The 25,370-nt window shown below is 47.3% G+C and overlaps 1 protein-coding gene across 1 annotated transcript in view; it reads right to left on the bottom strand.

Annotated features, from left to right (window-relative positions):
- Positions 1-6,136: 6,136 nt before the first annotated feature.
- The window catches only part of LOC147736885 (uncharacterized), a 62,188-nt gene continuing 42,954 nt past the window's right edge, over positions 6,137-25,370 (bottom strand). Inside the window, exon 2 of the mRNA XM_086953553.1 lies at positions 6,137-8,557. Coding sequence (XP_086809679.1) covers positions 6,269-7,618 — 1,350 coding nt within the window. The 5' untranslated portion in view covers positions 7,619-8,557 and the 3' untranslated portion in view covers positions 6,137-6,268. The remainder of the gene's footprint in view (positions 8,558-25,370) is intronic.

Genomic DNA, 25,370 nt, shown 5'->3' with positions numbered 1-25,370 from the left:
GATGATGATGATGGTCGACAGCAGAAAGAACATCCTAGACTCAACAATTTGTTAAAATGAACTTGGTGGAAAGCATTAGTTTCTACTACCTTTGGCTACTGGAGATGTATCCTCTCTTCTGATGTGCATATTATATCGGTGAACTCCTTCCTCTAGGCAAGTCTGGGCTATAAGAACACTGTTTATTTGACAGCTACAGCAACACAAGAGCACCTTACAGATGATTCAGAATGTTACGATCCAGCTTATTTGTGGTCGGAGGACGTCCCAACTGCATCACAAAGTTTCACTGCTTGCTCACGAGGCAGCACATACTTTTTATGCCCATTCATTCACCGGCAGTTTATGAAACAAGAGTTTATTTTTACTTGTAAAAACAAACCTGAATATCATTTGTATCAAAAATCAGTATCTTTTGTGTTCCTTTACTTCCAAATCCAGATTGTTTTTCCAGTGACAAGGTTCAACAAATGTAAAGTAGGGAGTTGATAGATCTGGACTGTAAGTGCTGGAATTCTTTACTGCTCAAGATTCTTTACTTATCTGTCAATCTTTCAGAAACGTATTAAGAACTAAACTTTTCGTCAGCTCTCTCTCTGATCAATACTTTCACCATCATGCACAGATTCTGTCCTTTCACCAGTTAGGAGTTGGTTGGTTGATTCTCTGTAAATAAGAAAGGTCTCAAATATATTCATATCAAATTAATCTGGCTGTGAATCATTTACAGTCAGTGGTGAGCCAGCAAATTTCCCAAGGGTCCCAGCTTGATATTGGACACCTCTGGGGAAGTGCTACTATGGTGGGTGCATTAACAGATGCATGTGATGAGTGAATTGAGCATCATGTCTCCCAAGTCAGTGCTTCGGAGGTAAATGTTGTGCGCTGCAAGCATTAACTCTCAGTTACTGGTCATAATTTCCTACTTTGACTTCTTGTGCCTTTGGACGTTGTTCTCTAGCAGCTGTCATTGAACGAGTTATTGCACAAAATTACCAAACATCAAAATCAGCTAGAATTATTCTCCAGTCTGTGCTTGTTAAACTTATTCATTTGTGCTGTGTTTATAGATTTTACCACTAATCTCTGTAGTTAGCTATAAATTCTTCCGATAACACTTCCAAATCCACTACAATGGTATGGTTTCTCTCCTGTTTGTGTTTGTGTGGTGCACTTGAATGGCATTTCCCCTAAGTGGGTTCGCTGGAGATTTCTTAATGTTGAAGGGGCACTAAAACTACTTCCTCATTCACTGCAGTGGTAGGGGTTTATCACCTGGGTGTGTATGCTCATGGTTCCTTAATGCTGAGTAACTACTAAAACTACTTTCACATTCACTGCAGTGGTAGTGGTTTATCACCTGTGTGTGTTCGTTGTTGTCTTTGTATTTCTGATAATTGACTAAAGCACTTAACACACTCACTGCACTTGAACGTTTTTCCCCTGTGTGTGTTCGCTGATGATTCCTTAATTTTGAGGAAAGACTAAAACTATTTCCACATTCATTGCAATCAGATGGTTTTTCCCCTGTGTGTGTTCGCTGATGTCTCTGTAGAATTGATAACAGACTAATGCTCTTCATACATTCATGGCACTGTAATGGCTTTTCACCTGTCTGTGTTCGCTGCTGACTCCTGAGATTTGAGGAATCACTAACACTACTTCCACATTCATTGCAATGGTATGGTTTTTCCCCAGTGTGTGTTTGAATATGTCCAGGTAGGTCGCTCCCCCTCCGCACAGCACCGCCTGTGCCCGTTCTCTCCCTCGCTGCCCCCATGTCTCTCTGCCCGGTTTACCTTCTTCTCCCCTCACTGCCCCAGTGTCTCTCTGTCTGTTTTTTCTTTCTGCTCCCCTTGCGGCCCCCGTGTCTCTCTGCCCGTTTCTGCCTTCTGTCGCTTAGTTGTCCCTGCATTTCTGTGACCTTTCTGCCTTCTGTGCCACTCGTTTCCCCCGTTTTTTGTGACCTTTTCTGCCTTTTCTTGGGACTTTTCTGCCTCTGTGCCACTCGTTTCCCCCCGTTTTTGTAACCTTTTCTGCCATTTCTTGTGACCTTTCAGCCTCTGTGCCACTCATTTCCCCCCGTTTTATGTGACCTTTTCTGCCCTTTCTTGGGACTTTTCTGCCTCTGTGCCACTCGTTTCCCCCTGTTTTTTATGTGACCTCTTTCTACCCTTTCTTGTGACCTCTCTGCCTCTGTGCCACTCATTTCCCCCTGGTTTTTGTGACCTTTTCTGCCCTTTCTTGTGACCTTGCTGCCTCTGTGCCACTCGTTTCCCTACGTTTTTTGTGACCTCATCTGCCCTTTCCTGGGACCTTTCTGCCTCTGTGTCACTCGTTTCCCCGTCAATTGTTGTGCCTTTTTGCCTTCTGTTTCCTTTGGTGACCCTCGCCGCTGGGTCCCCTGCGGCCCGCCACCCTAACTGCCCATTCTCTGCCCCCACCTCCCGCCTCCAAGCTGCTCCTCCCTCCCACCTCCCCATATAGGCCGGCCGCTGCACGGTGAGGAGAGCGACCCTTGATCCTTGCAGGTAGATCGCTCACCCTCCGCACAGCACCGCCTGTGCCTGTTCTCTCCCTGGATGCCCCCTTGTCTCTCGGCACGGTTTTTCCTTCTGCTCCCCTCGCGGCCCCCATGTCTCTCCGCCCGTTTTTGCCTTCTGTTGCTTAGCTGCCCCTGCATTTCTGTGACCTTTCTGCCTTCTGTGCCACTCGTTTCCCCCCGTTTGTTGTGACCTTCTGCCCTTTCTTGTGACCTTTTGCCCTCTGTGCCACTCGTTTCCCCCGTTTTCTGTGACCTTTTTGCCCTTCTTGTGACCTTTTTGCCTTCTGTGCCACTCGTTTCCCCCTGTATTCTTGTGACCTTTTTGCCCTTTCTGTGACCTTTCTGCCCTTTGTGCCACTCGTTTCCCCCTCAATTGCTGTGCACTTTTGCCTTCTGTTTCCTTCGTGGCCCCTCACCGCCCCGTCGCTGCGTCCCCTGCGGCTCCGCCCACCTGACTGCCCATTTGCTGGCCTTGCCTCCCGCCTCCCAGCTGCTCCTCACTCCCACCTCCCTACACATGCCGGCCTCAGCGCGGTAGCGCCGCTGGTGCATGACAAGCCCGTCTGTGCCCGCCCGCATCTGGACTGCGCCCAGCGCCAGAACCCCTGGCCCCCGTACCCACCACAACGACCGCCGCCACTACGACGCCGCACTCTGCACGCTCTCAACCCTGGACGTACCCACAACTGCTTCAAGGTCGCCCCGAAACGCACACCTGCCTTAAAGCAGACGAACCACCCACCAAGAAAGACCTCGATCACCTCCGATGCATACTACTGAACACCAGCTCTGCACGTAAACACGCTTTCGAGCTCTTGGACCTGCTCAACACTACCTCCCCAGACGTCGCCTTCCTGACAGAGACCTGGTTGAACAACTCCTCCGCACCCGACAACGCCATAGCCATCCCAGACGGCTACAAGATCACCCGCAGAGACCGCACTAATGGAGTCGGAGGAGGAATCGCTATCGTCCACAAGAACAGCATCAGGGTCTCGACTAGCACAGATGACGCGCTTAGCACCGCCGAACACATGCATTTCCAGAGCCACACAGACCCCAACTCCACCCTCAAAGGCACCCTCGTCTACCGACCCCCTGGACCCCGCCCCCAGTTCAGCGACTCCATCGCCGACTTCATCAGCACACACGCCCTGACCTCCACTGACTACATCCACCTCAGAGACCTGAAATTTCACCTTGAGAACAACAACAACAACTCCACAACCCTGATCGATAACCTCGCCAACCTCGGACTGAGACAACTCGTCACAAAGCCCACCCACTCCGCCGGCCACACGCTCGACCCCGTCTTCTCCTCAAGCCCGCACGTCTCCGTCAGCCACACCACTGAACTCCTCTGGACCGACCACCGCTGCATCCACATCACCTTCCAGAAACCCACCACACACCACCGCACCCAACAGATCCCCCGCCGCTGCTGGAGCAAAATCACCGAAGACATGCAAACCTCGCTCTCAGCCCACCCACCAAACCCTCCAACACCGACGTCGCTGCCCACAACATCAGACGCTGGATTGAGTACTGTGCCAACACCCTTGCTCAGCTTAAGAAGCCCCCCCACAGAGACACCAGCAAGAGGGCCAGCTGGTTCACCCCAGAACTCCTAGATTCCAAGCAAGCCTGCCGGAAACTAGAGAAGAAATGGCACAGTGAACAAACTCTGGACAGCCACGCAGCACACAAGGACGCCGTCCGCAACCACCCCCACCTCATCAGGGCTGCCAAGAAGACCTCCTTCAAAGACGACCTTGACAACAATGCACACGACAGCAAGGAGCTCTTCGACATCGTGAAGGAACTCTCGAACGCTAGCTCCAACACCAACAATATCCCGCCGTAACAAGCCCTGTGCGACTCCCTCTGCACCTTCTTCCACCGCAAGATAGCAGACATCCACGACAGCTTCAACACCGAGACAGCCCCAACAAACAGCAACACAACAGACCCTCTGCACACCATGGACCACGTCCCCTTGCTAGCCTGGACCAGCGTGAGCGTCGATGACACCATCAAGACCATGAGCACAATCCACTCCGGCTCTCCGTCAGACCCATTCCCGCACCACGTCTTCAACAAAGCAAGCAGCTCCATCGCACCCCACCTACGCAACATCATCAATCTCTCCCTTGAGACCGTGACTATCCCAGAGAGCTGGAAACACGCCGAGATCAACGCCCTACTCAAAAAACCCAAGGAAGAACCAAGAGACCTCAAGAACTTCCGACCCATCTCTCTACTCCCCTTACCGGCCAAGGTAATCGAGAAAATCGTTAACCGACAGCTAACCCGATACCTTGAAGAGAACAGAATCCTGGACCCTTCCCAGTCAGGGTTCCACAGCAACCACAGCACCGAGACCGCCCTCATCGCCGCCACCGACGACATCAGGACCCTGCTAGACAATGGGGAAACTGCAATGGGGAGACCTCTCCGCCGCCTTCGACACCGTCTGCCACTGCACACTACGCGCACGCCTCCACACCGCAGGGATCCAAGACAAGGCTCTGGAATGGACCACCTGCTTCCTCTCTGGCAGAACCCAGAGCGTCCGCCTCCCCTCGTTCCATTCCGAAGTCTCCGAGATCATCTGCGGCGTACCCCAAGGATCCTCCCTCAGCCCGACACTGTTCAACATTTACATGACCCCGCTCGCACACGTCGCCCAACAGCACAACCTCAACATAATCTCCGACGACAATCAACTGATCCTCTCCCTCACCAAGGACCCCATCACCACCAAAGACAACCTCCATGAAGGAATGAAGGCCGTCGCCGACTGGATGAAGATCAGTCGTCTGAAGCTGAACTCGGACAAGACGGAGGTCCTCATCCTCGGCTCCAACCCGTCAGCCTGGCACGACTCCTAGTGGCCAATGGCACTGGGGCCGCCCCGACCCTCATCGACTACGCACATCCTCGACTCAACGCTCTTAATGACCAAGCAAGTCAACGCCGTCTCTTCCTTCTGCTTCAACACCCTCCGCATGCTCCGCAAGACCTACAGATGGATCGCGACAGATACAAGAAAGACAGTTACCCAGGCCCTCGTCAGCAGCAGACTCGACTACGGAAACGCCCTCTACGCAGGAGCCCCGACCAAGCTCATCAATCGACTACAACGCATCCAAAACGCCTCGGCACGACTGAGCCTCGATATACCACGACACAGCCGCATCACCCCCCATCTGAGAAACCTGCACTGGCCTCCCGTCCATGCACACAAAGCACTCCACAAGACCGGCCCAGCCTACCTAAACAGACGGCTCTCCTCCTACACACCCAACTGCCAGCTACGCTCTGCCGACCTCTCACTCGCCACCGTCCCGCACATCAGAAGAACAACCACCGGCAGGAGATCCTTCTTCCATCTCGCCACCAAGACATGGAACACACTCCCACTGAGCCTACAACAGACCCAAGACCTGCTGACCTTCAGGAGGATACTAAAGACCTGGCTGTTCGATCAGTAGCGGCCCCCACCTCCCCCCAGCGTCTTGAGACCCTCTTGGGTATGAAGGGCGCTTAACAAAGGATTGGTTGATTGATTTACTGATTGACTGATTGATTTTTGTAGGTCTAATGACCCACTACAGCTCTTTACACATTCACTGCATTGGAATGGCTTTTCCCCAGTGTGTGTTCATTTATGTTTTTGTAGGCCAATAACCGAAAGAAGCTCTTCACACATTCACTGCAATGCTATGGTTTTTCTCCTGTGTGTGTTCGTTGATGTCTTCGAAGATTTGATAACATACTAAATCTCTTTACACATTCATTGCAATGGTATGGTTTTTCCCCAGTGTGTGTTTGAATATGTTTTCGTAAGTCTGATGACCCACTGAAGCTCTTCACACATTCACAGCACTGTAATGGCTTTTCTCCTGTGTGTGTTCGCTGATGAATCCTGAGATTTGAGGAATCACTAAAACTACTTCCACATTCACTGCAAGGGTACGGTTTTTCCCCAGTATGTGTTTGCTGATGTCTTTGTAGGTGTGATAACCGACAGAAGCTCTTCACACATTCAGTGCAATGGTATGGTTTTTCCCCTGTGTGTGTTCGCTGATGAACTTGAAGAATTGATAACTGACTGAATCTCTTCAGACATTCATTGCAATGGTATGGTTTTTCCCCAGTATGTGTTCGCTGATGTCTTTGGAGGTGTGATAACCGACTGAAGCTCTTCACACATTCACTGCAATGGTATGGTTTTTCCCCAGTGTGTATTCGCTGATGTCTTTGGAGATTTGATAACAGGTTAAAGCTCTTCACACATTCATTGCAATGGTATGGTTTTTCTTCCCCAGTGTGTGTTCGCTGATGAACTTGGAGTTGTGATAAATAACTGAAGCTCTTCACACATTCATTGCAATGGTACGATTTTTCCCCAGTGTGTGTTTGCTGATGTCTTTTCAGGTGTGATAACTGACTGTAGCTCTTCACACATTCACTACAATGGTATGGTTTTTCTCCTGTGTGTGTTTGCTGATGTCTTTGAAGAATTGATAAGTGACCATTGCAATGGTATGGTTTTTCTTTCCCAGTGTGTGTTCGCTGATGAACTTGTAGTTGTGATAAATAACTGAAGCTCTTCACACATTCAGTGCAATGGTGCGGTTTTCCCCCAGTGTGTGTTTGCTGATGTTTTTTCAGGTGTGATAACTGACTGAAGCTCTTCACACATTCATTGCAATGGTATGGTTTTTCCCCTGTGTGTGTTCGCTGATGAACTTGGAGTTGTGATAACTGACTGAAGCTCTTCACACACTCACTGCAATGGTATGGTTTTTCTCCTGTGTGTGTTCGCTGATGTCTTTGAAGAATTGATAACTGACTGAATGCCTTCCCACATTCACTGCAATGGTACGGTTTTTCCCCTGTGTGTGTTCGCTGATGTCTTTGAAGAATTGATAACTGACTGAATGCCTTCCCACATTCACTGCAATGGTACGGTTTTTCCCCTGTGTGTGTTCGCTGATGAACTTGGAGTTGTGATAACTGACGGAAGCTTTTCACACACTCAGTGCAATGGTACGGTTTTTCCCCCATGTGTATTCGCTGATGATCTTTTAGGAGTGCTAACTGACTAAAGTTCTTCACACATTCATTGCAATTGCACGTTGCTTTTCCTGCGTGTGTTTGCCTATGGCTCTTTAGTAGTGATCACAAACTAAAGCACTTGCTGCTTGTGTATGATTTTTCTTTCTTGGTTAGTGTCCCTGGGTCGTGTTTATATTTGTCTGCATCCCATGACTGCGTTTCCCGAGGAGCTAACATGGTTGATAAAGCACTTGTGTTATTCTCATATTCCCTGTATGTCTGTGGTATTTTGGATGGTTAATATCAGATTTCACAATGAAATGCAAGACTCACCAACTACATATATTATAATTGTGGCAAGTAAAGCTTCTTTGTAGGTGGTTATGTTTTTATATTGTGGAATGGCTTCGCATGTTCATGAGTGAAGATCAGTCTTCTTCGGGTCGAAGCAAATTGGGACAGTCTGTTGTAGATCAGAGACCCTCTCTTTCCTGTACCCTTCAGTTGTCTGGCTCCTCTCCCTTGTGCTTTTCTCTTGTTCCTGTGGTTTGGCCAGAAACAGTTTACAATACACCTAGCACGCTGAATGGTGGTCTGCCATCATTACAGGAAGCAGAGAAATGTTGTGTCTACCTCATACCGAACACATGATCAAAGCTGGTTGTGGAGGCCTGTTTATACAGGAAGTGGTTTGTTAGTGTTGTTGCCTTAATTTTCTAGAGGTCATTTCTTAGTCCTGTTGCGTGGAGGTGCACAGCTCAGACTCTTACATCCACTGAATTGCTCTTGACTGCCTCTTCCAGGATCTATCAGTTTATGTTCAGGTTCCTCAGTCTCTATGCAGATCTTTTCCTAAACATTGGAGATTTTTTTTTCTAACCACTTTTTTTCAGATTTTCACGATTACTGTCATTATTCACGATCATTTATGCATTCAAGGCTGGTTTCCTATTGGATGTAAAGAGATTTAAAATCACTAAATGGAAATGTAAGAGCATGTGAATACACAATACTTAACTAGTTGTAAAAGACATCTGGTCATTACCATTAACGAAAGTTACCAAGAGATATTTCACCATACACAGATATTTAACTAAATGTTCTATAGAACATGTCACATTTTACCTAATTCAGAAAAGGAGGTGATTTTTCGGTGTTTACAAGGTAAATTAGTACAGAAAGAGCACACATGGAGTGCCCACTTGCTAGAGGTACAGCTTTACGAAGACGCACATGGCTAAGATTTCATTTAACCCCTCCCGTGCTCATGACGACATCAGCTTGTCATGAGGCACGGTTGCGCTGTGCTCATGACGAGCTGAGCTTGTCATGACCCGCGCGGCGCTCACACTTGGGGATAATTCCCCTGCTGTGCTTAGCGTTCCACGGAAACAGGTGTGGCCATGACGAGCTTAACTCGTAATGAGCACAGCACCACCGTGCAGCGTGACAAGCCGAGCTCGACACAAGCACCGTGGCGCTGCGTGCACCCTCCCTCCCCCAGCGCCGTGGGGGAATTAACCCCGCGGTGAAGGGGTTAAACAAGAAGGGATTGTGTAAGAAGAGATGGTTCAGGATGTGTTGCTGTCACTTCAGTTTTAGGAATTGTATAACAGCAGTAACACTTTCAAGGCTACATTACAAAGCAAACTCTTCATGAAGTATATAATAAATATAACGCTCCAGGAAGTATATAATAAAGGTAACGCTCTAGGAAGTATATAATAAAGGTAACGCTCCAGGAAGTACATAATAAATGTAACGCTCCAGGAAGTATATAATAAAAGTAACGCTCTAGGAAGTATATATTAAAGGTAACGCTCCAGGAAGAAAATAATAATGGTAACGCTCCAGCAAGTATATAATAAAGGTAACACTCCAAGAAGTATATAATAAAGGTAATGCTCCAGGGAGTATATAATAAATGTAACACTCCAGGAAGTATATAATAAAGGAGTATATAACAAAGGTAACGCTCCAGCAAGTATATAATAAAGGAGTATATAATAAAGGTAACGCTCCAGGAAGTATATAATAAAGGTAACACTCTAGGAAGTATATAACATGCAGGTACATGCTCCATTTTTGGTCTGTTTCAGGCCTTTACTGGGCTGGGAATTGGTGTGCACTATATATTAATACTGCGGCTGATAAAGGCACTTGCTGCAAGGGTGTTACCACGTTGACCCTTTACAAGAGGGGAGCCGAGCCTTTGAAAGCACAACACCTGAAGGCAGCCTGGCCTGAGGGGAAGGTGAGGGTCCACCTGTCAGACAATATCATCAAGGGACATAAAAGAATCCTAAGAAACACAGTGGCAGAGAGGCAAAATTGTCAGTCCAGATGGAGAAGAGCTGTGTCCTCCACTGTTTCCGGAAAAGCTTTCTAAGGTTAGGAGGCATAGAATTCCATCGGGTCGGAGCTAAGACATGGAAGGAGAAACCTCCCGTTCTGGCTCTGCTGTGACGAGGGATGTGGGCCAGGTATAGATTGGTGGAGCGTAGTGTTCTGGAGGGCATGTAAAATTGCATCCAGGCAGCTAGGCTGGGTACTCCTTGGATCTCTGTTTTTTTAGTTCAGTTTAAACAGTTGTCGTGCATCCATTTGGCCATATTCCAAAATATTTCACTACCTCCACCAGAGGTCTGATGTGAATAATAAAAAGGGTAGGACTGAGCTCCGAGCCCAGAGGGATGCCAGGAGCCAGTCCTCTTTGTGATGAGACGAAAGGGGAGTATAACTTTAGAAGACCACTCCGTTAAAAAGAAGGTAAACCAGGCCAGACCTTTGCCCTGTACCCCCAGGTCAGTGAGGCGAGTTAATATTATTGCATGTGAGACAGTGTTGAAGGCCACACTTAAATCTATGAGTATCAGAGCCTGGGATTTGACAGCATCTGCAGTACTGCAAAGGGATTCAGTAACTGTTAAAAGAGCAATTTCGGTATTGTATGTTCTAAATCCATTTTGGGAACAATCTAACATTTTATATTGTTCTAATATTTTGGTTAGGAGATTGTTTACATGTTTCTCTTCATCCTTGGACAGAAACGACGGAAGAGAAATGAGTTAATAGTTTTCTGGCTGAGTGGCATTTAGCGAAGGCTTTTTTAGAAGACGGATAACCTTGGCGTGTTCCTATGATATTGATACTTCTTCAGTGCTCAGCAAGTTTGGCTAATTTTAGAAATATGGGTGTGACACTCTCTTGAAATTTTTAAATATATTCAGGTTTAAATGGATCATCCAGAGATCCAGATTTCACTTGATGCATTAAGGTAGAAATAGAATCTGCGTCAAGTAGAGCCAATTGGTCCAAGGGAGCCCATTGCGAGGGGTAGGTCACTGTATCAAGAGAGACAGGTTTGACTGTTTTCGCACCCCTGTTAAAGTAAAGATAAAGATAATTGACCAAGCTTGCTGCAGTGGCTGTTAGAAGTTTCTGCTAATCCAGGAGTGGAGGTGGGTTTAATCAGGTTGTTCACAATAGAGAATATTTCCATGCTTTGGTGGAAGTCTCCGCCCGTTCTCTATTGGAGTCTAATAGAGGCACACTCCTTTCGATAAACCTTGAAAAGGCAAAAGGGTCCAGTTTATGCTACTGCTTTCTCATTGTGGGGTTACCGGTAATGTTGTTTTCAACGCTAGGTGTATCAATGGTCATAGGCACCATATAATGGTTTGATCGGGTCACTGGAACAGGGGGAGCAGTTTGAAGGGTGGCCAGGTTGGAAAAAAAGGGTCCAGAAGATGGCCGGCCTCGTAGCTGAATGTTTTACTAACTGAGCTAATTGGAAAGGGGCCAGGTCATTAGTAAAGTCCTGGATTTCTTTCTTGTTGACTAGATCAAGATGAAGAAAAGATTCAAGTCTCCAATTATGCTTAAGTTGGACAATTGAAGTGAGTGCAAGGTAGAGCATTCTATTAGAGATTCCCTGGGGATGCATCAGAGCAGGGACACTGACTACAGGTCAGAGGCTCCACCACACTCTGCGTCACTCTTCCTGTGTGCGGAGGCACTTAAAGGCAGCAGTGAGGTCCAGCAGTGGGGGACGCATCGGAGCAGAGCCATGGCAGTGACTACAGCCTCAAGGCTCCACCACACAATGCATCACTCTTACCGCAACCCGGAGCCGCTTAAAGGCAGCAGTTAGGTCCCGCTGTGGGGGCCGCATCGGAGCAGAGCCAGGGCACGAACTACAGCCCCCAGGCTCCACTGCACAAAGCATCACTCTTCCGGCACCCAGAGATGCTTATAGGCAGCAGTGTGGTACCAATGCATGGGCCTCGCTCGGGCCAAGGGCGGACCCTCCATGCCCGTCGGAGGCTGGGCTGGGCCCCCCCCCCCTCTAACTTCTACACTCCCCCATTACAGGCCCACCTTGGGCAAGAAAAAGCTGAGAGCAACAGAAGCGGTAACTGTTACCTCTTTAGATACCTTTCTGGCCAAGGCAACATCGATAAATCATACTTTCAGAAAAGAGAATTTCGTTAGAGTCAGGGATAGGGCAGTCATCTAATCAAGTTGTTTCTCCAACTAAAGGCGGTGTAAAGAAACTATATGGGGTTTCTCTTCCAGAATTTCCGGCAGTCTCTGTACCAACCCCCGAACATTCCCAGCCTGCCTCTACATTTAGTGGGAAACCGACTGACGCTACCTCTGTAAATGGTAAATGAAAAAGAGGTTATGCGATACTGCCCTCCATGTGACCAGCCACCAAGATCAGAAAGGCCGCTATGCCAGCGAGTTCCACATGTATGAATGGCCAGCAACATTCAGAGACTACATTTCCCTCATATTGGTGTGATCTTCTTGATAACTTTAAACAACTTTTGCAACCAATCTATGCCCGTTTAGATTCTATAGATTGCACTTAAGGTCATCCCCTCTGATGTCTGTAAAACTCTTAAAAAACTATAATTGTGAAAGTCATAATTTGCGTTTTAATTGTGAAAACATGATCCTTGGTCGTGAGTTAGCTAAATCACCCTCTACTTCCATTGGTCATCCTTGTGTTGAAAATCAGTTGGCCCCCAGCAGGGATCCTATAGGTCCAGACCATGTAGATTTGGTCCCTAGGTGTTGCCCACCGCAGGTGACCATATCAGATTCTATGCGTAAGGGGCAATCACACGACTTATCAAGACCACAGGTTATGGTAAATCTCCTGTCTACTCAGGCCAATAGCAGATCAAATCAACAATGCATGAACTTCCCTCCTGCAGCTTGTCACTATGTTCAAATTTTAGTCAACGTGCCTTTATTACGTCCTAATCTTAGAAAATCTTCACTTCAGCTGATGGCCAAGGCTCGACACTGGATGACTCAAAACTCTAATCAAGGTCATCTCATCCAAAATCATTTGATAATGGCCAGAAGAACGCAGTGAATTGGGTCTGATGTAAAAACAACCGATAATGACTGGTTATTTTAACCTTTGATAATGAATGGCTAGTGAGAGACCCATTAGGGAGTTTACCGGTTGCCCCTTCACTCCATTCTCAGATTTATGCAGTCTCGTTTGGCATTTTTTAAAGGTCTGCACCAGTATGTATTTCCACCGTACTCACTCAGGTCCTTTCTTTAGTGAGAACTGGTCATAAGCCTGCCCAGGTGGCTTTTGATGCCCTTGCTCTATCAAATAGGTACCCATTGTTGGACGATATGGAGGCATGTGATTGACTGAACTTTCCACTAAATTATTTGCCTCCTCAGTCTGTTCTTTATAACGATTTTCAAATGGTTTCTGGTTTGGTACCCGTGGAGAGGGTTCAGTTGGTTATTTTAGATCCACTAAGCAGTATTACATCCTTACCAATTGACCCTACATCATCCTTCTCACAAGTACCAACAGCAATTTGGTCGCAGGAGTCCCTAAGTGATATAAAGTTTCTCTCTAGGAATATAGCGGGCTATGAAAACAAAAAGGATAATCAAAATTGGCATAAAGTGTTTACGAATTCTGATATTATCTGCTTTCAGGAAAATTGGACAGAGCAGTCTATCTATAAACGGCTACAGCTCTTTTGTTACGCCAGCAGTTCCATCAGCAGCAGGCAGATCTAAAGGAGGCTTACTCAGAATTGCAGCAAACACGATCACCCTAGGTACGTTGACCTTTATCAATAACTCGCCCCATTTTCATGTCATCGTGGCTGAAGGTTCTGGGAAAATTGATTTGTTATGCATCCATTTTTATAAAGATAATTTTAAGAATTGTACACAGGTGACAGATGAGTTGGCAGGAATATTGGAAACTCTGTTAACATACCAATCATGTTCAATTTTTTTTATTCGAGCTCTGGATTTTCATGTGTACTGTAGCCCCAATTCCGACCAATGTATTTGTGGGGTAACTGACACTAATGATTTGTTGCTAGTCCATTTTATGCATCATAACTACGCAAACATTTCAAACTGTTTTTCATTAACTTGGGACCTAGTTGTAATAAACCTGTATCACCCCATGACTGGTCAACCCCTCCCCACTTTTCAACTTACTGGAGTTACCTTGACATCTGATTTTACAATTATTCAGACTAATTTTAAGAGATGAATTAAGTCCTCCATAGCCGCGTTGACAGAGTTCAGTGATCATGCTTTTTTTGTTCTGTTTGGCCTCTTTCTGCTAAGTCAAGCTCTATATTTGCCCCAAAACTGATTCGGAGTAGGAAGAGTGGATCTACTCTTAAATGGGAGAAAATGAACCCTATTTCCTTTCTCCCAAAGGATGTAAAGGAGCTGTTACCTGACACTGAATCCTGCTAAGACACCAACACTGATAGTCATCAAGTAGTAATAGCATTTAGTAAAATTCTAACATCTATAAGTTCTAATCTTTTACATCCAGCTACAAGAAACACTCCATCCACGATAAGGGGGTTTGAGACAAATTACTCAAATGCCTCCAAAGATCTTCGCACTGCTCTTAAAACAAGTCCCAGAAACAAAGATTTGATAAGGAAGCTACGAGCTGACTATGAGACAGCTAGGGCGGTGAGCCAAAAGAAGTTACAGGATGAATCATGGGTAAATTTGTGGGAGGCTTCGAGGAGTAAAGATAGCAAGGCATTTTGGAGGGTGGTAAATGCCTCTTTTCAGCAGGATCAGGGCAGCCTCTCTCTTGATATTCATATAGATCAATCCACCCGGGTGTCTCACTCCCAGAGCATTTTTATTGTAGAGATGAATAGCGCTACAAAAAAACCTTAGGACTTGATGACTGCCCATCTGGAGATAGAATTCTCATTAGAGGAAATTGAGCTTGCACTCTCTCAATCGCCTGCCCTAAAGGCAGCAGAGTCAGATGGGGATATTTTCTTTGTACATAAAAATGTTTGGGTTCCACTCTTGACCCAAGTTTTTAATACATTTTCCAAAGTGGGACCCCGGTAGCTTGGAAACAATCCGTGATTATACCCATATATAAGAAGGGGCATCCCTCGAATCCGGTAAATTACCGCCCAAACTCCCTGCTGGATAGCGCTGCCAAACTAATGGAGAGATTGCTCCAAAATAGACTAGAGGAGTGGGCATTTGTTAATAATGTTGTAGCTGAGACACAATACGGTTTTAGAAAGGGGATGGGTACGATCGACCACGGACAAAATTAACCCTTACTTGCAGCAAAATATGTTCGTGCAAAAAAAGGCCAGTTTTATATGGCTTATGCGGACTTATCCGCGGCCTTCGGCTGTGTAAACCACTCAAAATTGTGGGTTCTTTTGGAGGCGATGGGCGTGGACAACTCCATAATTCTTTTTATTAGGGAGACCTATAGAGAGGCAGGGGCAGTAGTCAGTTTTGGTAAACAGAGGGAATGTTCGGAAATATTTAAAATTAAAAAGGGGGTGCGACAGGGGTGTGTCCTTGTCCTTGTTCTTTTTTCCTTGTACACCAATAAATGTAATGAAGTTTTGACTGCACAGTGCAGAGATGTTCCATCAGCAGGTGGCTTATCGCTGACTGCTCTCTTCTATGCAGATGATGCGGTTTTGATGGCCAGGACACCCCTGGCCCTAGAGCGCTTGATTGGCTCTTATTCAACTTTCAAGGCTGAACTGGGTCTGCTTGTTAACAAATCAAAAACCTTTGTTATGAAAGCGGGACTGGGAATGAAAATGTATTTTTCATTTCATCTAGAGTAGTCTCTGGAACGGGTACAGTCCTTTACTAGGTCGAGCCTGAGCCAGTGTGCAGGCGCTTGTCTGCGGAGATCTGTGGTAGTTCTGTACGGTTCGGAGAGAAGCTTCACTCAATCTCCCGCCCTAATTTTTTATTAGCTTGTGTATTTGTCCTTCATAAATGCTGGCGTCTGATTCATTATGAGGCTTATTAGTCCATCCTTAGTATGGGCATGTTGCCATTTGTATCCTCCCCTGGCTACTAGCACCTTTACTTGGTTGTAACATGGTGCATGCTCTATTTTCTGTAATGAGTTTTTCCTAATGCAGGCACAACTACGAGCCCACCTGGGACAATGGTGCTGCCAATTTTCCAAGCGCCGCACTTTCATTTTATTTGCAGCATCAAAGCTTCATCTGGTATCCCTCTAGCCCCACCCATGTCTTCATCAGCGGCAAAAGACTCTTTGAGCCATAGTAATCAGCCGCTGAGCTGGGCTCCGACTGGCCCGCCTCCCCAACTCCCCTGCAACAGCTGACCAGCCCATGTGGCTGCCAGGAACCTGATGCATGCGATAATTGATTTTGTTAAATTTAAAATATCCGTGTACTTACTTACATTGACTCGCAAATGGTACACTTATGATGTCTACACCTAGTGTACACGTTAGTTTTACAAAATGCATCCTACTGCTGAAAGTGTTACTATGGAACAGAGGAATAGGACATAAGATTTTTTCTTCACTAAAACGCTTCCAAGTTGGACATAAAGCCTAATTAGAAAGCTACCGTTTTCAATAAAGGTTGTTGAAGACAATGGGCAAGAGCTCTCTTGCAACCAACCTTGTTAATCTCCCCACCTCTGAAGCTATTTTGGCCAATCAGCAAGGAGGTTGTTGTCCTGCAACCAGCAATCATGGTGCTCGTTCCTCATGTGCAGGTGATGCGGGGAACGCAAAGGTGATGGCTGCCTCCTATTGCTCCAACACAGAACTACAACATCTCTGGACCCCCGGGATCGTGGATTCTGGAGAACCGGTCGCTCTGCAATCTGGCCTCCCTCCCGTGCTGTTCCAAAGAGCAGTCACCAGGATCAATAGCTGCATAAAAACAGCAGCAGCACCAGCAGCAGGACTTCCAGGACATCTTACTTGCCGAGGATTTCGAAGCAGTCATGAAAGACAAGTAATGCCTTGATCTGAACAGCCAGAAAAGTCTGAAGGAGGGTCAGGGAGTCTGTGGATGGACAGTGGCGCGAGTGCAAGCCATGCAGACAGGCCTTCAGCCTGGACTGAAAATCCTCTGCATTAGATGGTGTCTGTCTGCCCCAGCTGCACATTCCTGCCCGCAGTTCACACACCCCACCCCTTCCCAGACCTATACAGATCAACCAGCCACACCCGGGTCCTATGTCAGCAGCCGGAGAGCACGTAAATGTTTTCTGTAAAAACACACGAGACAGACAGACAGAAACACACACACACACACACACACAACTTGTTGTGTTTTATATATAATGCTACGTTGGAATAATTTGTCTTTCAGTTTCCACCTTTCCACCTCATCTAATTAAATGGCTCCTTCATCTGAAGTGATTATTGTTTTGTGATTCTGAACCAGCAGCTGTGATTAAAAGTCTGTCCCAACCAAGCTCAGTCTAATGTGCGAGAGTCAAAAATCAGTATTATATTCTGCTTTCTCCTGGTGAATATTTTTTTGCTAATTTGTACTATCGGTTACTTGGTTTTTGCAGGAAGTGTTATGCTGTATCCCGGTGCCGCCGTGCAGCACTCTAGTTTCTGTCGGCACCCTGCTGACGAAGCGCTTGTAAACACAAAAAATTTAAGGTATGGTGAAGCATTAAATAGGCCATTCAGTGAATTATGTTACACTGGATATCCACACCTCAACTGATTTCATCGAACAAAGGAACATTCTGGAAGGCCTATTGATTAAGAAGTATAATTGGGCAGAGTGACCCTTTATCAAGAAACACAACACAGTTGACCTCTGTTCATCCCTAGCCCTTACCGTGATGGAAACACCAGACATGGAACAAGCCTCAAACACACCAAGAAGATTGCAACAGAAAAATCACATGTGGTCCCAGGATCTAGTACCTAAAGAAACAAGTCCGATGCACACACTCAAACACAAATAAATTCACAGCTGAGAGCATGCACTCCGTCCAAGGACGATGCCAGAGCAGCCGGTCAGTTGCACTCATCAGCTAAAGTCCAAACAGTGCATAGCAGGAAGCACACACAACACACCTGGACCACCTCAGAATGTGACATCCAGTTGGTATTTATGGTCCCTTCTATAAGAGTGGGATAAATTATCTAAACACAATTTTTATGACCCACTGTACCAGAATTTCCTGCCCAAAGGGGCACAAGCTTCCCTTTATTGCACCGGGCGTACAGAATAAAGCATGCCATGTACCGAATGCAAAGTGAATTCAAGAAAAAGCTGTAGATGTGGCTGCAATTCCAGGACATTCTTGTTTAATTAAGTTAAACTGTTCCTGATTGCCCAGCCCCGCTGTTCTACTTTTTGATAACCCACAGCTGCTTCAACACAGCAATGGTTACAGCATTCCACATTATCTGCAGTTAAGGAACATCTAATATTTCCTTTCCGATGACATGGATTTACAAGATTTCTTCTTGGGTCCTTGGTCATGTAGATTCATATACGCCACTTACAATGAACTGTGGAAAACTTCTCAGCAGGACGCTGCTGAACGCTTATGACAACTTGACAGGATTAATTTGGAAAATGCATTGGCTGTTGTGGACAATGGCATGACTGCATTGTCAAATCACAGATATTCTCTGAAAAATATTGTATCATATGCATTTTATGTTACACTTAATGGCAAGTGTCTCTTAAAGCATGGGCAACGTCAACTGAGAACGATCATGCAATTGAGTGGAAATTGCAGGTTTTAAAATCAAACCGTGTGTCGTGGAAATATCTAAACGGAGCAGAATTGTTTTTGTCTTATAATTTAACACACACTGAAAGACTGTTGCCAAAAAGATGGATGCTAACCATTCTACACAGGTTGGGTTAGTGTCCCATACCTGACAGGACAGTCAGGTATGGGAGCTTAGGCTATCTCAAGGTATCTGACAAGTATCCCACTATGCTCTCAATAGGATAGGTAGTGTTAGGTAGGAGTAGAATAATATAATCATATAACCACACAGTAATAATGGTTGAACCTGTTGCACAGATTGCGCTGGTAAAGCAGAACTGTGTGTTAGGATGATAGGATGACAGGATGTCAGAGTTTAGGGACAGAGTCTCTCTACAATGTCTGCACCTCTTGGCCTAATCCTGCAAGCTCACAGTGCCTCACCTGAACTCCTAATCTTCCCGGAGTAACAGGTGATTTCGGCAACCTCAAACACGACCATCTATCCCCAAGGGCACTGTGGAAACGGACCCTCCCCTTTTGTTACTCACTTACGTACTCATGCATGCCCATAGTAAACGTAAGAAAGACTTAAAGAAAGTTTACAATACATTTATTATAATTATTGTGGTCTAATATGAAGCAAATGTGCTGCAATCATTAGGCAGATGCACCTAAACAAAGTAATTTGAGGCATTTTGAAGGGGGGCGTGGCCTGGCACACTAAGATGGCGGACGTGCCTCCTTAGAGCTCTGCCTGCGCTATCTGCGCCCATCGATGCCGAAACACTCCGCAAACTTGCTAGCCAAGATGCCCACCTGGACAATACCCCTCAGCCCCTCTCCTCACCCCGAAATGAGAGGCGGAGCGGCATCCCACACCGAGTAAGTGGCCACCCCTATGATCCAGCAGCGGAGTCAAGATGGCGTCCCCCACCAAGTGCCAAACGACCTAAAGCTGTGGTGTCGAGGCACCGGCGGCCCACTGCAACAGCCTGGGGGGCCGCCCACTGCTGTCCCGTCCAGTGAAGGCAGACATACTGGGCCACCGTTGCAATAACTGGGACCCAAAGGTGAGACCGCAATGCCGGACCCGAGCGGCCTTGAGAGACCCCGCAGCAAGAGAAGGCCCCGTACCTGGGCCCCGTACCTGAGACCCGGCCTGTGGCGGTCATTGGCCCCCCACGGTAAGGAGTCCAACTTGCCTGCGACCAGCTCTGCGCAGCAGCGATCGCCCTTCCCACTCGGTACTGGAGCTCACAGTATCAGCCATCGAGCCTCTTGCACCCTTTTCTTCCCTGGTAGATCAAAGAACTACTAATCCCAGAATGCCTTGTGAAGAATCCTTACCTTGTATGCCTTCCCAGATTGCCTAGTGGCGATCAGCTGACCCATTCCTGCATGTAGGCAGTCAGCTTACAACATTGATTGCTTGGCTTCTCTTTCTGCATGGGACCACTCCCCTTTCCTGTTCGAGTGATCGAGTGAAGACGGGAGACTTCGCTGCTGGAAACTACTGTTCTGGACCTCCTTCATATTTGTTCCCTCCTTGGCTCGAGTTCTGGCTTCCCAGCGCTTCCTCAAAACTTCCCTTTTGGATTTGCCACCTTCGTGAAATGCTAATTATTTTTCCCTTTCTGATCGCGTTCTGTTGCCTGCTCACGTTCGGCATGACGCGATTGTTTTCTTGAACACGACGCTGCTTTCCAAACTCCGCCTCCAGCCGCCTCGGACGCAAGGCGAGTGTTGCTTTCCCTTTCTCCTTCGTGCTGACGCTGGACGCGTTGTGCTGCCTTTTTTTTTAAGGGATTGTTCTCCTCACTTTGTGAATTGTTTTTTTCACTCGCAAATTGTTTTCTTCATTTGCGAATTTCTTCACTTAATGCAGAGTGTTTTGGAAACACTCCTGAGGCTCAGGTACTTTCTTTTTTATTGTTTGCATGCATTTATTTTTATTTATTTTGTTGAATCAAGCATAATATTTGTGTGGAATATTATGAGGACTTTCATGTTTTTGTAAAGGATTAAGTCATCCTCATATAAAGTATTTCTTGCTACTCTTGAAGGTTTGAAAAACTCATTTTTTTTTTAACATCAAAAATCTCTGGGAAGTTGGATGCTTTATTCATATTGGATTACAGCAAGTCCTTTTGGGCCGAAGTGGATTTCTATAATTATTTTTGGCAAGACAATCCCTAATTACAAAGAATCAAAAGGGGGAGTGAAGAGGTAGTGCTAGAAAGCACTCAGGTGGGCGGACCCTTCTCCAGTTAATGGTATAAATAAACAACAAGGTCCACCTCTAGAAGGTTTCCTGTGAGCCAGAGTATATCAGGCATACACAGTATTTGTTAAAATACCCCTCACACACCAAAAGGGCCCTTGGTGTCATGCTTCATCATCATTATTAATCCCTAATTACACCCTGCCCAGCTATTCTGCGACCCCCTTTTTCTTGAAAAATCTTGGAAGATCACTTTTTACTTCCATTCTGTTAAGAACCTTTGCACTTGCTCAAGGCAATTTACTCTTTGTAAACATTGCCCTCATACAAGGAGTACGGACTATGTACCACATTGTCGAAGATGTATATGCATTGGTATTCAAAGCTCTTCTTCGCCAGATGATGGTAAGTCTGGGTTTGCATACAAAGTGAGATAACATTTATGCTGCACAAATGTATGCCTTTGATTAATTACCTTTCTTTCAATTCTCTCGTCCCTCTGCAGGATTGCTCTTCCTAGACCCACCTCTCCTGAAAGATCGCCCAGGTGGTCCTTCCTTGTCTCTCCACTCCTTGCGGGTAGTGGAATCCCCAGTTAGTCTCTGTGGTCTGGGGTTGCTGTGCCCTATTGGAGTTGGATTACCTTGTCCTGACACTTGGGACAGAAGGTAAGGTTCTGATACACAGTGCGCAACGAGAGGCAATTCAACACCCACCGCGCTAGGGGGACGATCATCGACACTGAGGATCCACACATCAGCCGCTATACCTACACAGCCCCACACCGCGGATCACCCTGATCGTCGTCTGCCCGCATCTGGGAGCTGTGGTCCCCCCAATTCGGCACCATGAATCGGAGTGCAGGGGGGAGAGGCCTAGGCGTGGAGGTATTGACAGGGAGGTGGCTCGCGCCATCCTGAGGGAACCGAACACGGCTGTCTGGACCTGGTGCCCCTCGCCGCACCGATCTGCATCCCTTTCCTGCCGGGGCCCCATCTCACCGATCCCTCTGGGGCTGGGGTGGATGGTCAGGCGGGCGGCCATTAACTTCAGAGCCGCAAGCCCACAAGAGTGCAATTGTTAGCAGCACAGCTTCATCACCCAACGTTCGCGGCCGCCCATCAAGCGAGCTACAAACCTGCTGCCAAAGTCTGCCGCCGACCCACCGGATATTAGCAGAGGCTATACTACGGCCCGCCACAGTCGTTGACTGGCGCCAGGCCTCAAAGCATGCTTCGGAGGGCCCCAGAGAGACAGACATTGTAATAAGGTGACCGCAGGAGTGCTGTGCAGTTAAGCAAACAGTCAATAGTAATAAGGCCACGGAAGTGACCAGTAGTTGAGGACGCGGCCGCCTGTACTGCACTCACCATCGGCAGGGAACCCATCAAGTCGCCATACAAGAGCAGCAACTAAAGGTACGGTCCCTAGAAAGCAAAACGAACGATATGGAAGGCCGCTCTCGAAGGAACAAAATATCCGCATTTTAAACCTGCCAGAGGGAGCGTAAGGGGCTAACCCTGTTAGACACATGGAAACATGGATGAAGACATTCACCTGGACGGCGGATCTGCCTCCATATTTTTCCATAGATAGGGCACATTGAGTGCCGGCCCTTAAACCACCACCAGGCTCGCCACCCCGGCCCTTCCTCCTGAAATTGCTTCACTATCAAGACAGAGACACTATCCTCAGAGCGGCCAGACAGAAGGGACCACTTCAAGTGGAGGATAAACACGTAATGCTATTCCCAGACTACTCTTGCGCCGTTCAACAGCAAAGAGCCACCTTCTTGGCAGTCAAGCGCATTTTATGGTAGAGAAACGTACAATGCACTCTCCTCTTCCCGGCCCGCTTGAAAATCCTGCATGATGGAGCTGCTCATTTCTTCACTGACCCAGCGGAAGCCAGTGACTGGGTGGAACAATGGCTCTCAGGACCTGATGCTCGCAGCAACCACAGACCTGTGAGCAGCCACAGACGTCAACACAGGAAAGTCACCCTTACACAGCTGAGCTCACACACGTATTCCCTCACCCAGCGCTCCCCTGACCTGGAACAAATAATAGCAGAATGTAGGAGAGCACTGCAAGCAGCAGCAGCGGGGAGATCGAAAGAAGACAACTCGGATGCGGAAAAAGGCCCTCACCCGTTCACCTCCGAAGAAGAAATAAGTGACGCCCGCTCTTCCCGGGACGGCTCAGTCACACCCCCATTGTCACTCCACAAACAGCAGATACGCAGATATATGTCCAGAGGTGACGGAGGAGCCACCATAACAACGTGTTACACAAGCCGGCCTTAGCCCCTGCACCTAAAAAACGAGATCATGAGCGCTTGGGATGATAAGTCCGGATCCTAGAAGCGACACAGCAGGACAAGCTGGACTAGGTCACGACACGCAATCATCGATACACGAGGCACTCTCTGCAATATAGACTCAGCATCATCCAGCAGGCAGTCGGGACGCCAAAGACAGGTGCCTCCAAGCGACCACCCTTCCGCAAAGAGCGAAGACAGTACATGAAGTACAGTTTGGACGTACCGTCCCTGGCGATATGTCCCCTCAGTTGGGAAATCCCGCAGCTATCCAAGTTTCCCTATCCCTTGTTTCAGGTTCACCCAATACCCTCAGCGGAGCAAACTGGTGAGATTGCACTTCACAAGTGGACACGTGTCAGCTGGTGGGAGAGGGTCTCAGAAAGAGATGGCGGGCTAACACACAAACACGAATTGTCCATACTCATTGAGTGCAATGGCCAATAAAGTTCCCGGCACAGATAAAATTATCACATTAAACGTCAGAGGCATGCACACTGCTAACAAGCGCTATGCCGTCTATGCCTATAGAAAGCGGCAACAAGTGCAGATAGTGCTCCTACAGGAGACACATATATCAGCAATCGAAATGGGCCGTTTACATAGAATACTCCACTTTCGCCAGGGGTACGCTCATTTGGATTAGGCCCGGGATCCGCTTTAAGGAACAGACACGAGTCATAGATAAAGACTGTCGATACACCCTAATGGCGGGAATACTGGAGGGCCAGTCCTTCCTATTGGGCAGCATATATGCTCCCAATGTAGACCAAGATCAATACTGGAAGCGCATAACGGGAGAGCTCAGCACACCTCAGTCCCTTGGCTCCTAGGGGGTGACTATAATTGGGTTTTGGATATCCACCTCGTTCGGTCCCATCCCCCACACCCGTACTACCCGGCAAACAAACAGACAACCCAATATCAAACCTGGGTGAAACACTGGCAACTAGTAGACCTGTGGCGAGAAAGAAATCCAGGCATTAGACTGTACTCCTTCCATTCTGCCCCACACAACTTACATGGACGCCTGGATAGATTCCTCTGCTCCATACCCATGCTCCCGGGAGAACAACAGTCCGATTATCTGGGTAGAGTACTCTCAGACCATGATGCCCACATGCTGACCCTCAGGTGGAGGCCCCCACACTCAACCATACCCACCTGGGGACTTCCGGAGGACTGTTTCACAGATCAGGTGTTTCAGCAGGAGCACGGAGAATACATCCAGGACCACTTTGCCCTAAACTCTGGCACAGCGGAATCTAGACTTACAGAATGGGACGCATTTAAAGTCGCTGCAAGGGGACACTGCATAAAGCACATAGTGGGAGTGCGTAAAACACTCGAAAGAACACTAAGAGATTCGGAGGAGACGCTAGCAGCACTAACAAAACAAAGCGACACCACCGGAGCCCCCAACCACATAGCAGCAGCCAAAACCTCCCATGCAGAAGCACTGAAAGACCTGCACGAATACGATTTCCGTGCCTACGCCGCCAGAGTACACAAAGAGGGGAACAAAGCGGGCCCACTGTTAGCGTGGCTGGCCAAACAGGACATGGCTACTAAACCGGTCACGGAGCTCCTAGACAATACAGGGACCTCGAGACATTCACAAATAGAGATCCTACACATTTTCTACGATTAATACTCGGGTATTTATCAAGCCCCAACACAAACAAATCACTGGGTAATCACTCAATTTCTTAGAAACGCACATATCACGAGCTGACAGAAAATAGTTGGAGACCAAGATAAAAGCCCCAGAGATCACTCACGCCATCAGAGAGCTAGCACGTAACAAAGCCCAGGGAATGGACAGCTTCCCGCATGAATATTACAGCACATTCTCCGCTCACCTTATCCCCAGGGCAGTCGCCATGTATGAAGACGCACTAAATAGAAAGGAGCTCCCAGGTTCACTCCAAGAATCCATCCTAGTGACATTCCCCAAACTCCATAAGGACCCCACCCTCCCTGCCTCATACAGACCAATAAAGCTGCTGAACGCAGACTGTAAAATATTAGGGAAACTTCTGGCGGACCGATACACCCAGAACCTAGCGCCACTGATTCACCCTGATCAAAATGGATTCATACCAAGGCATAACACCTGGCTAAACATATGTAGACTATTCCACATCCAAGACAGGGCGTAGGTCCAGTTCC

The sequence above is a fragment of the Lissotriton vulgaris genome, chromosome 1_2, assembly GCF_964263255.1.
Source record: "Lissotriton vulgaris chromosome 1_2, aLisVul1.2, whole genome shotgun sequence".
Classification (NCBI taxonomy): Eukaryota; Metazoa; Chordata; class Amphibia; order Caudata; family Salamandridae; genus Lissotriton; species Lissotriton vulgaris.
Note: the sequence above shows the minus strand (reverse complement) of the source record. Positions and strands in the feature narration are given on the sequence as shown.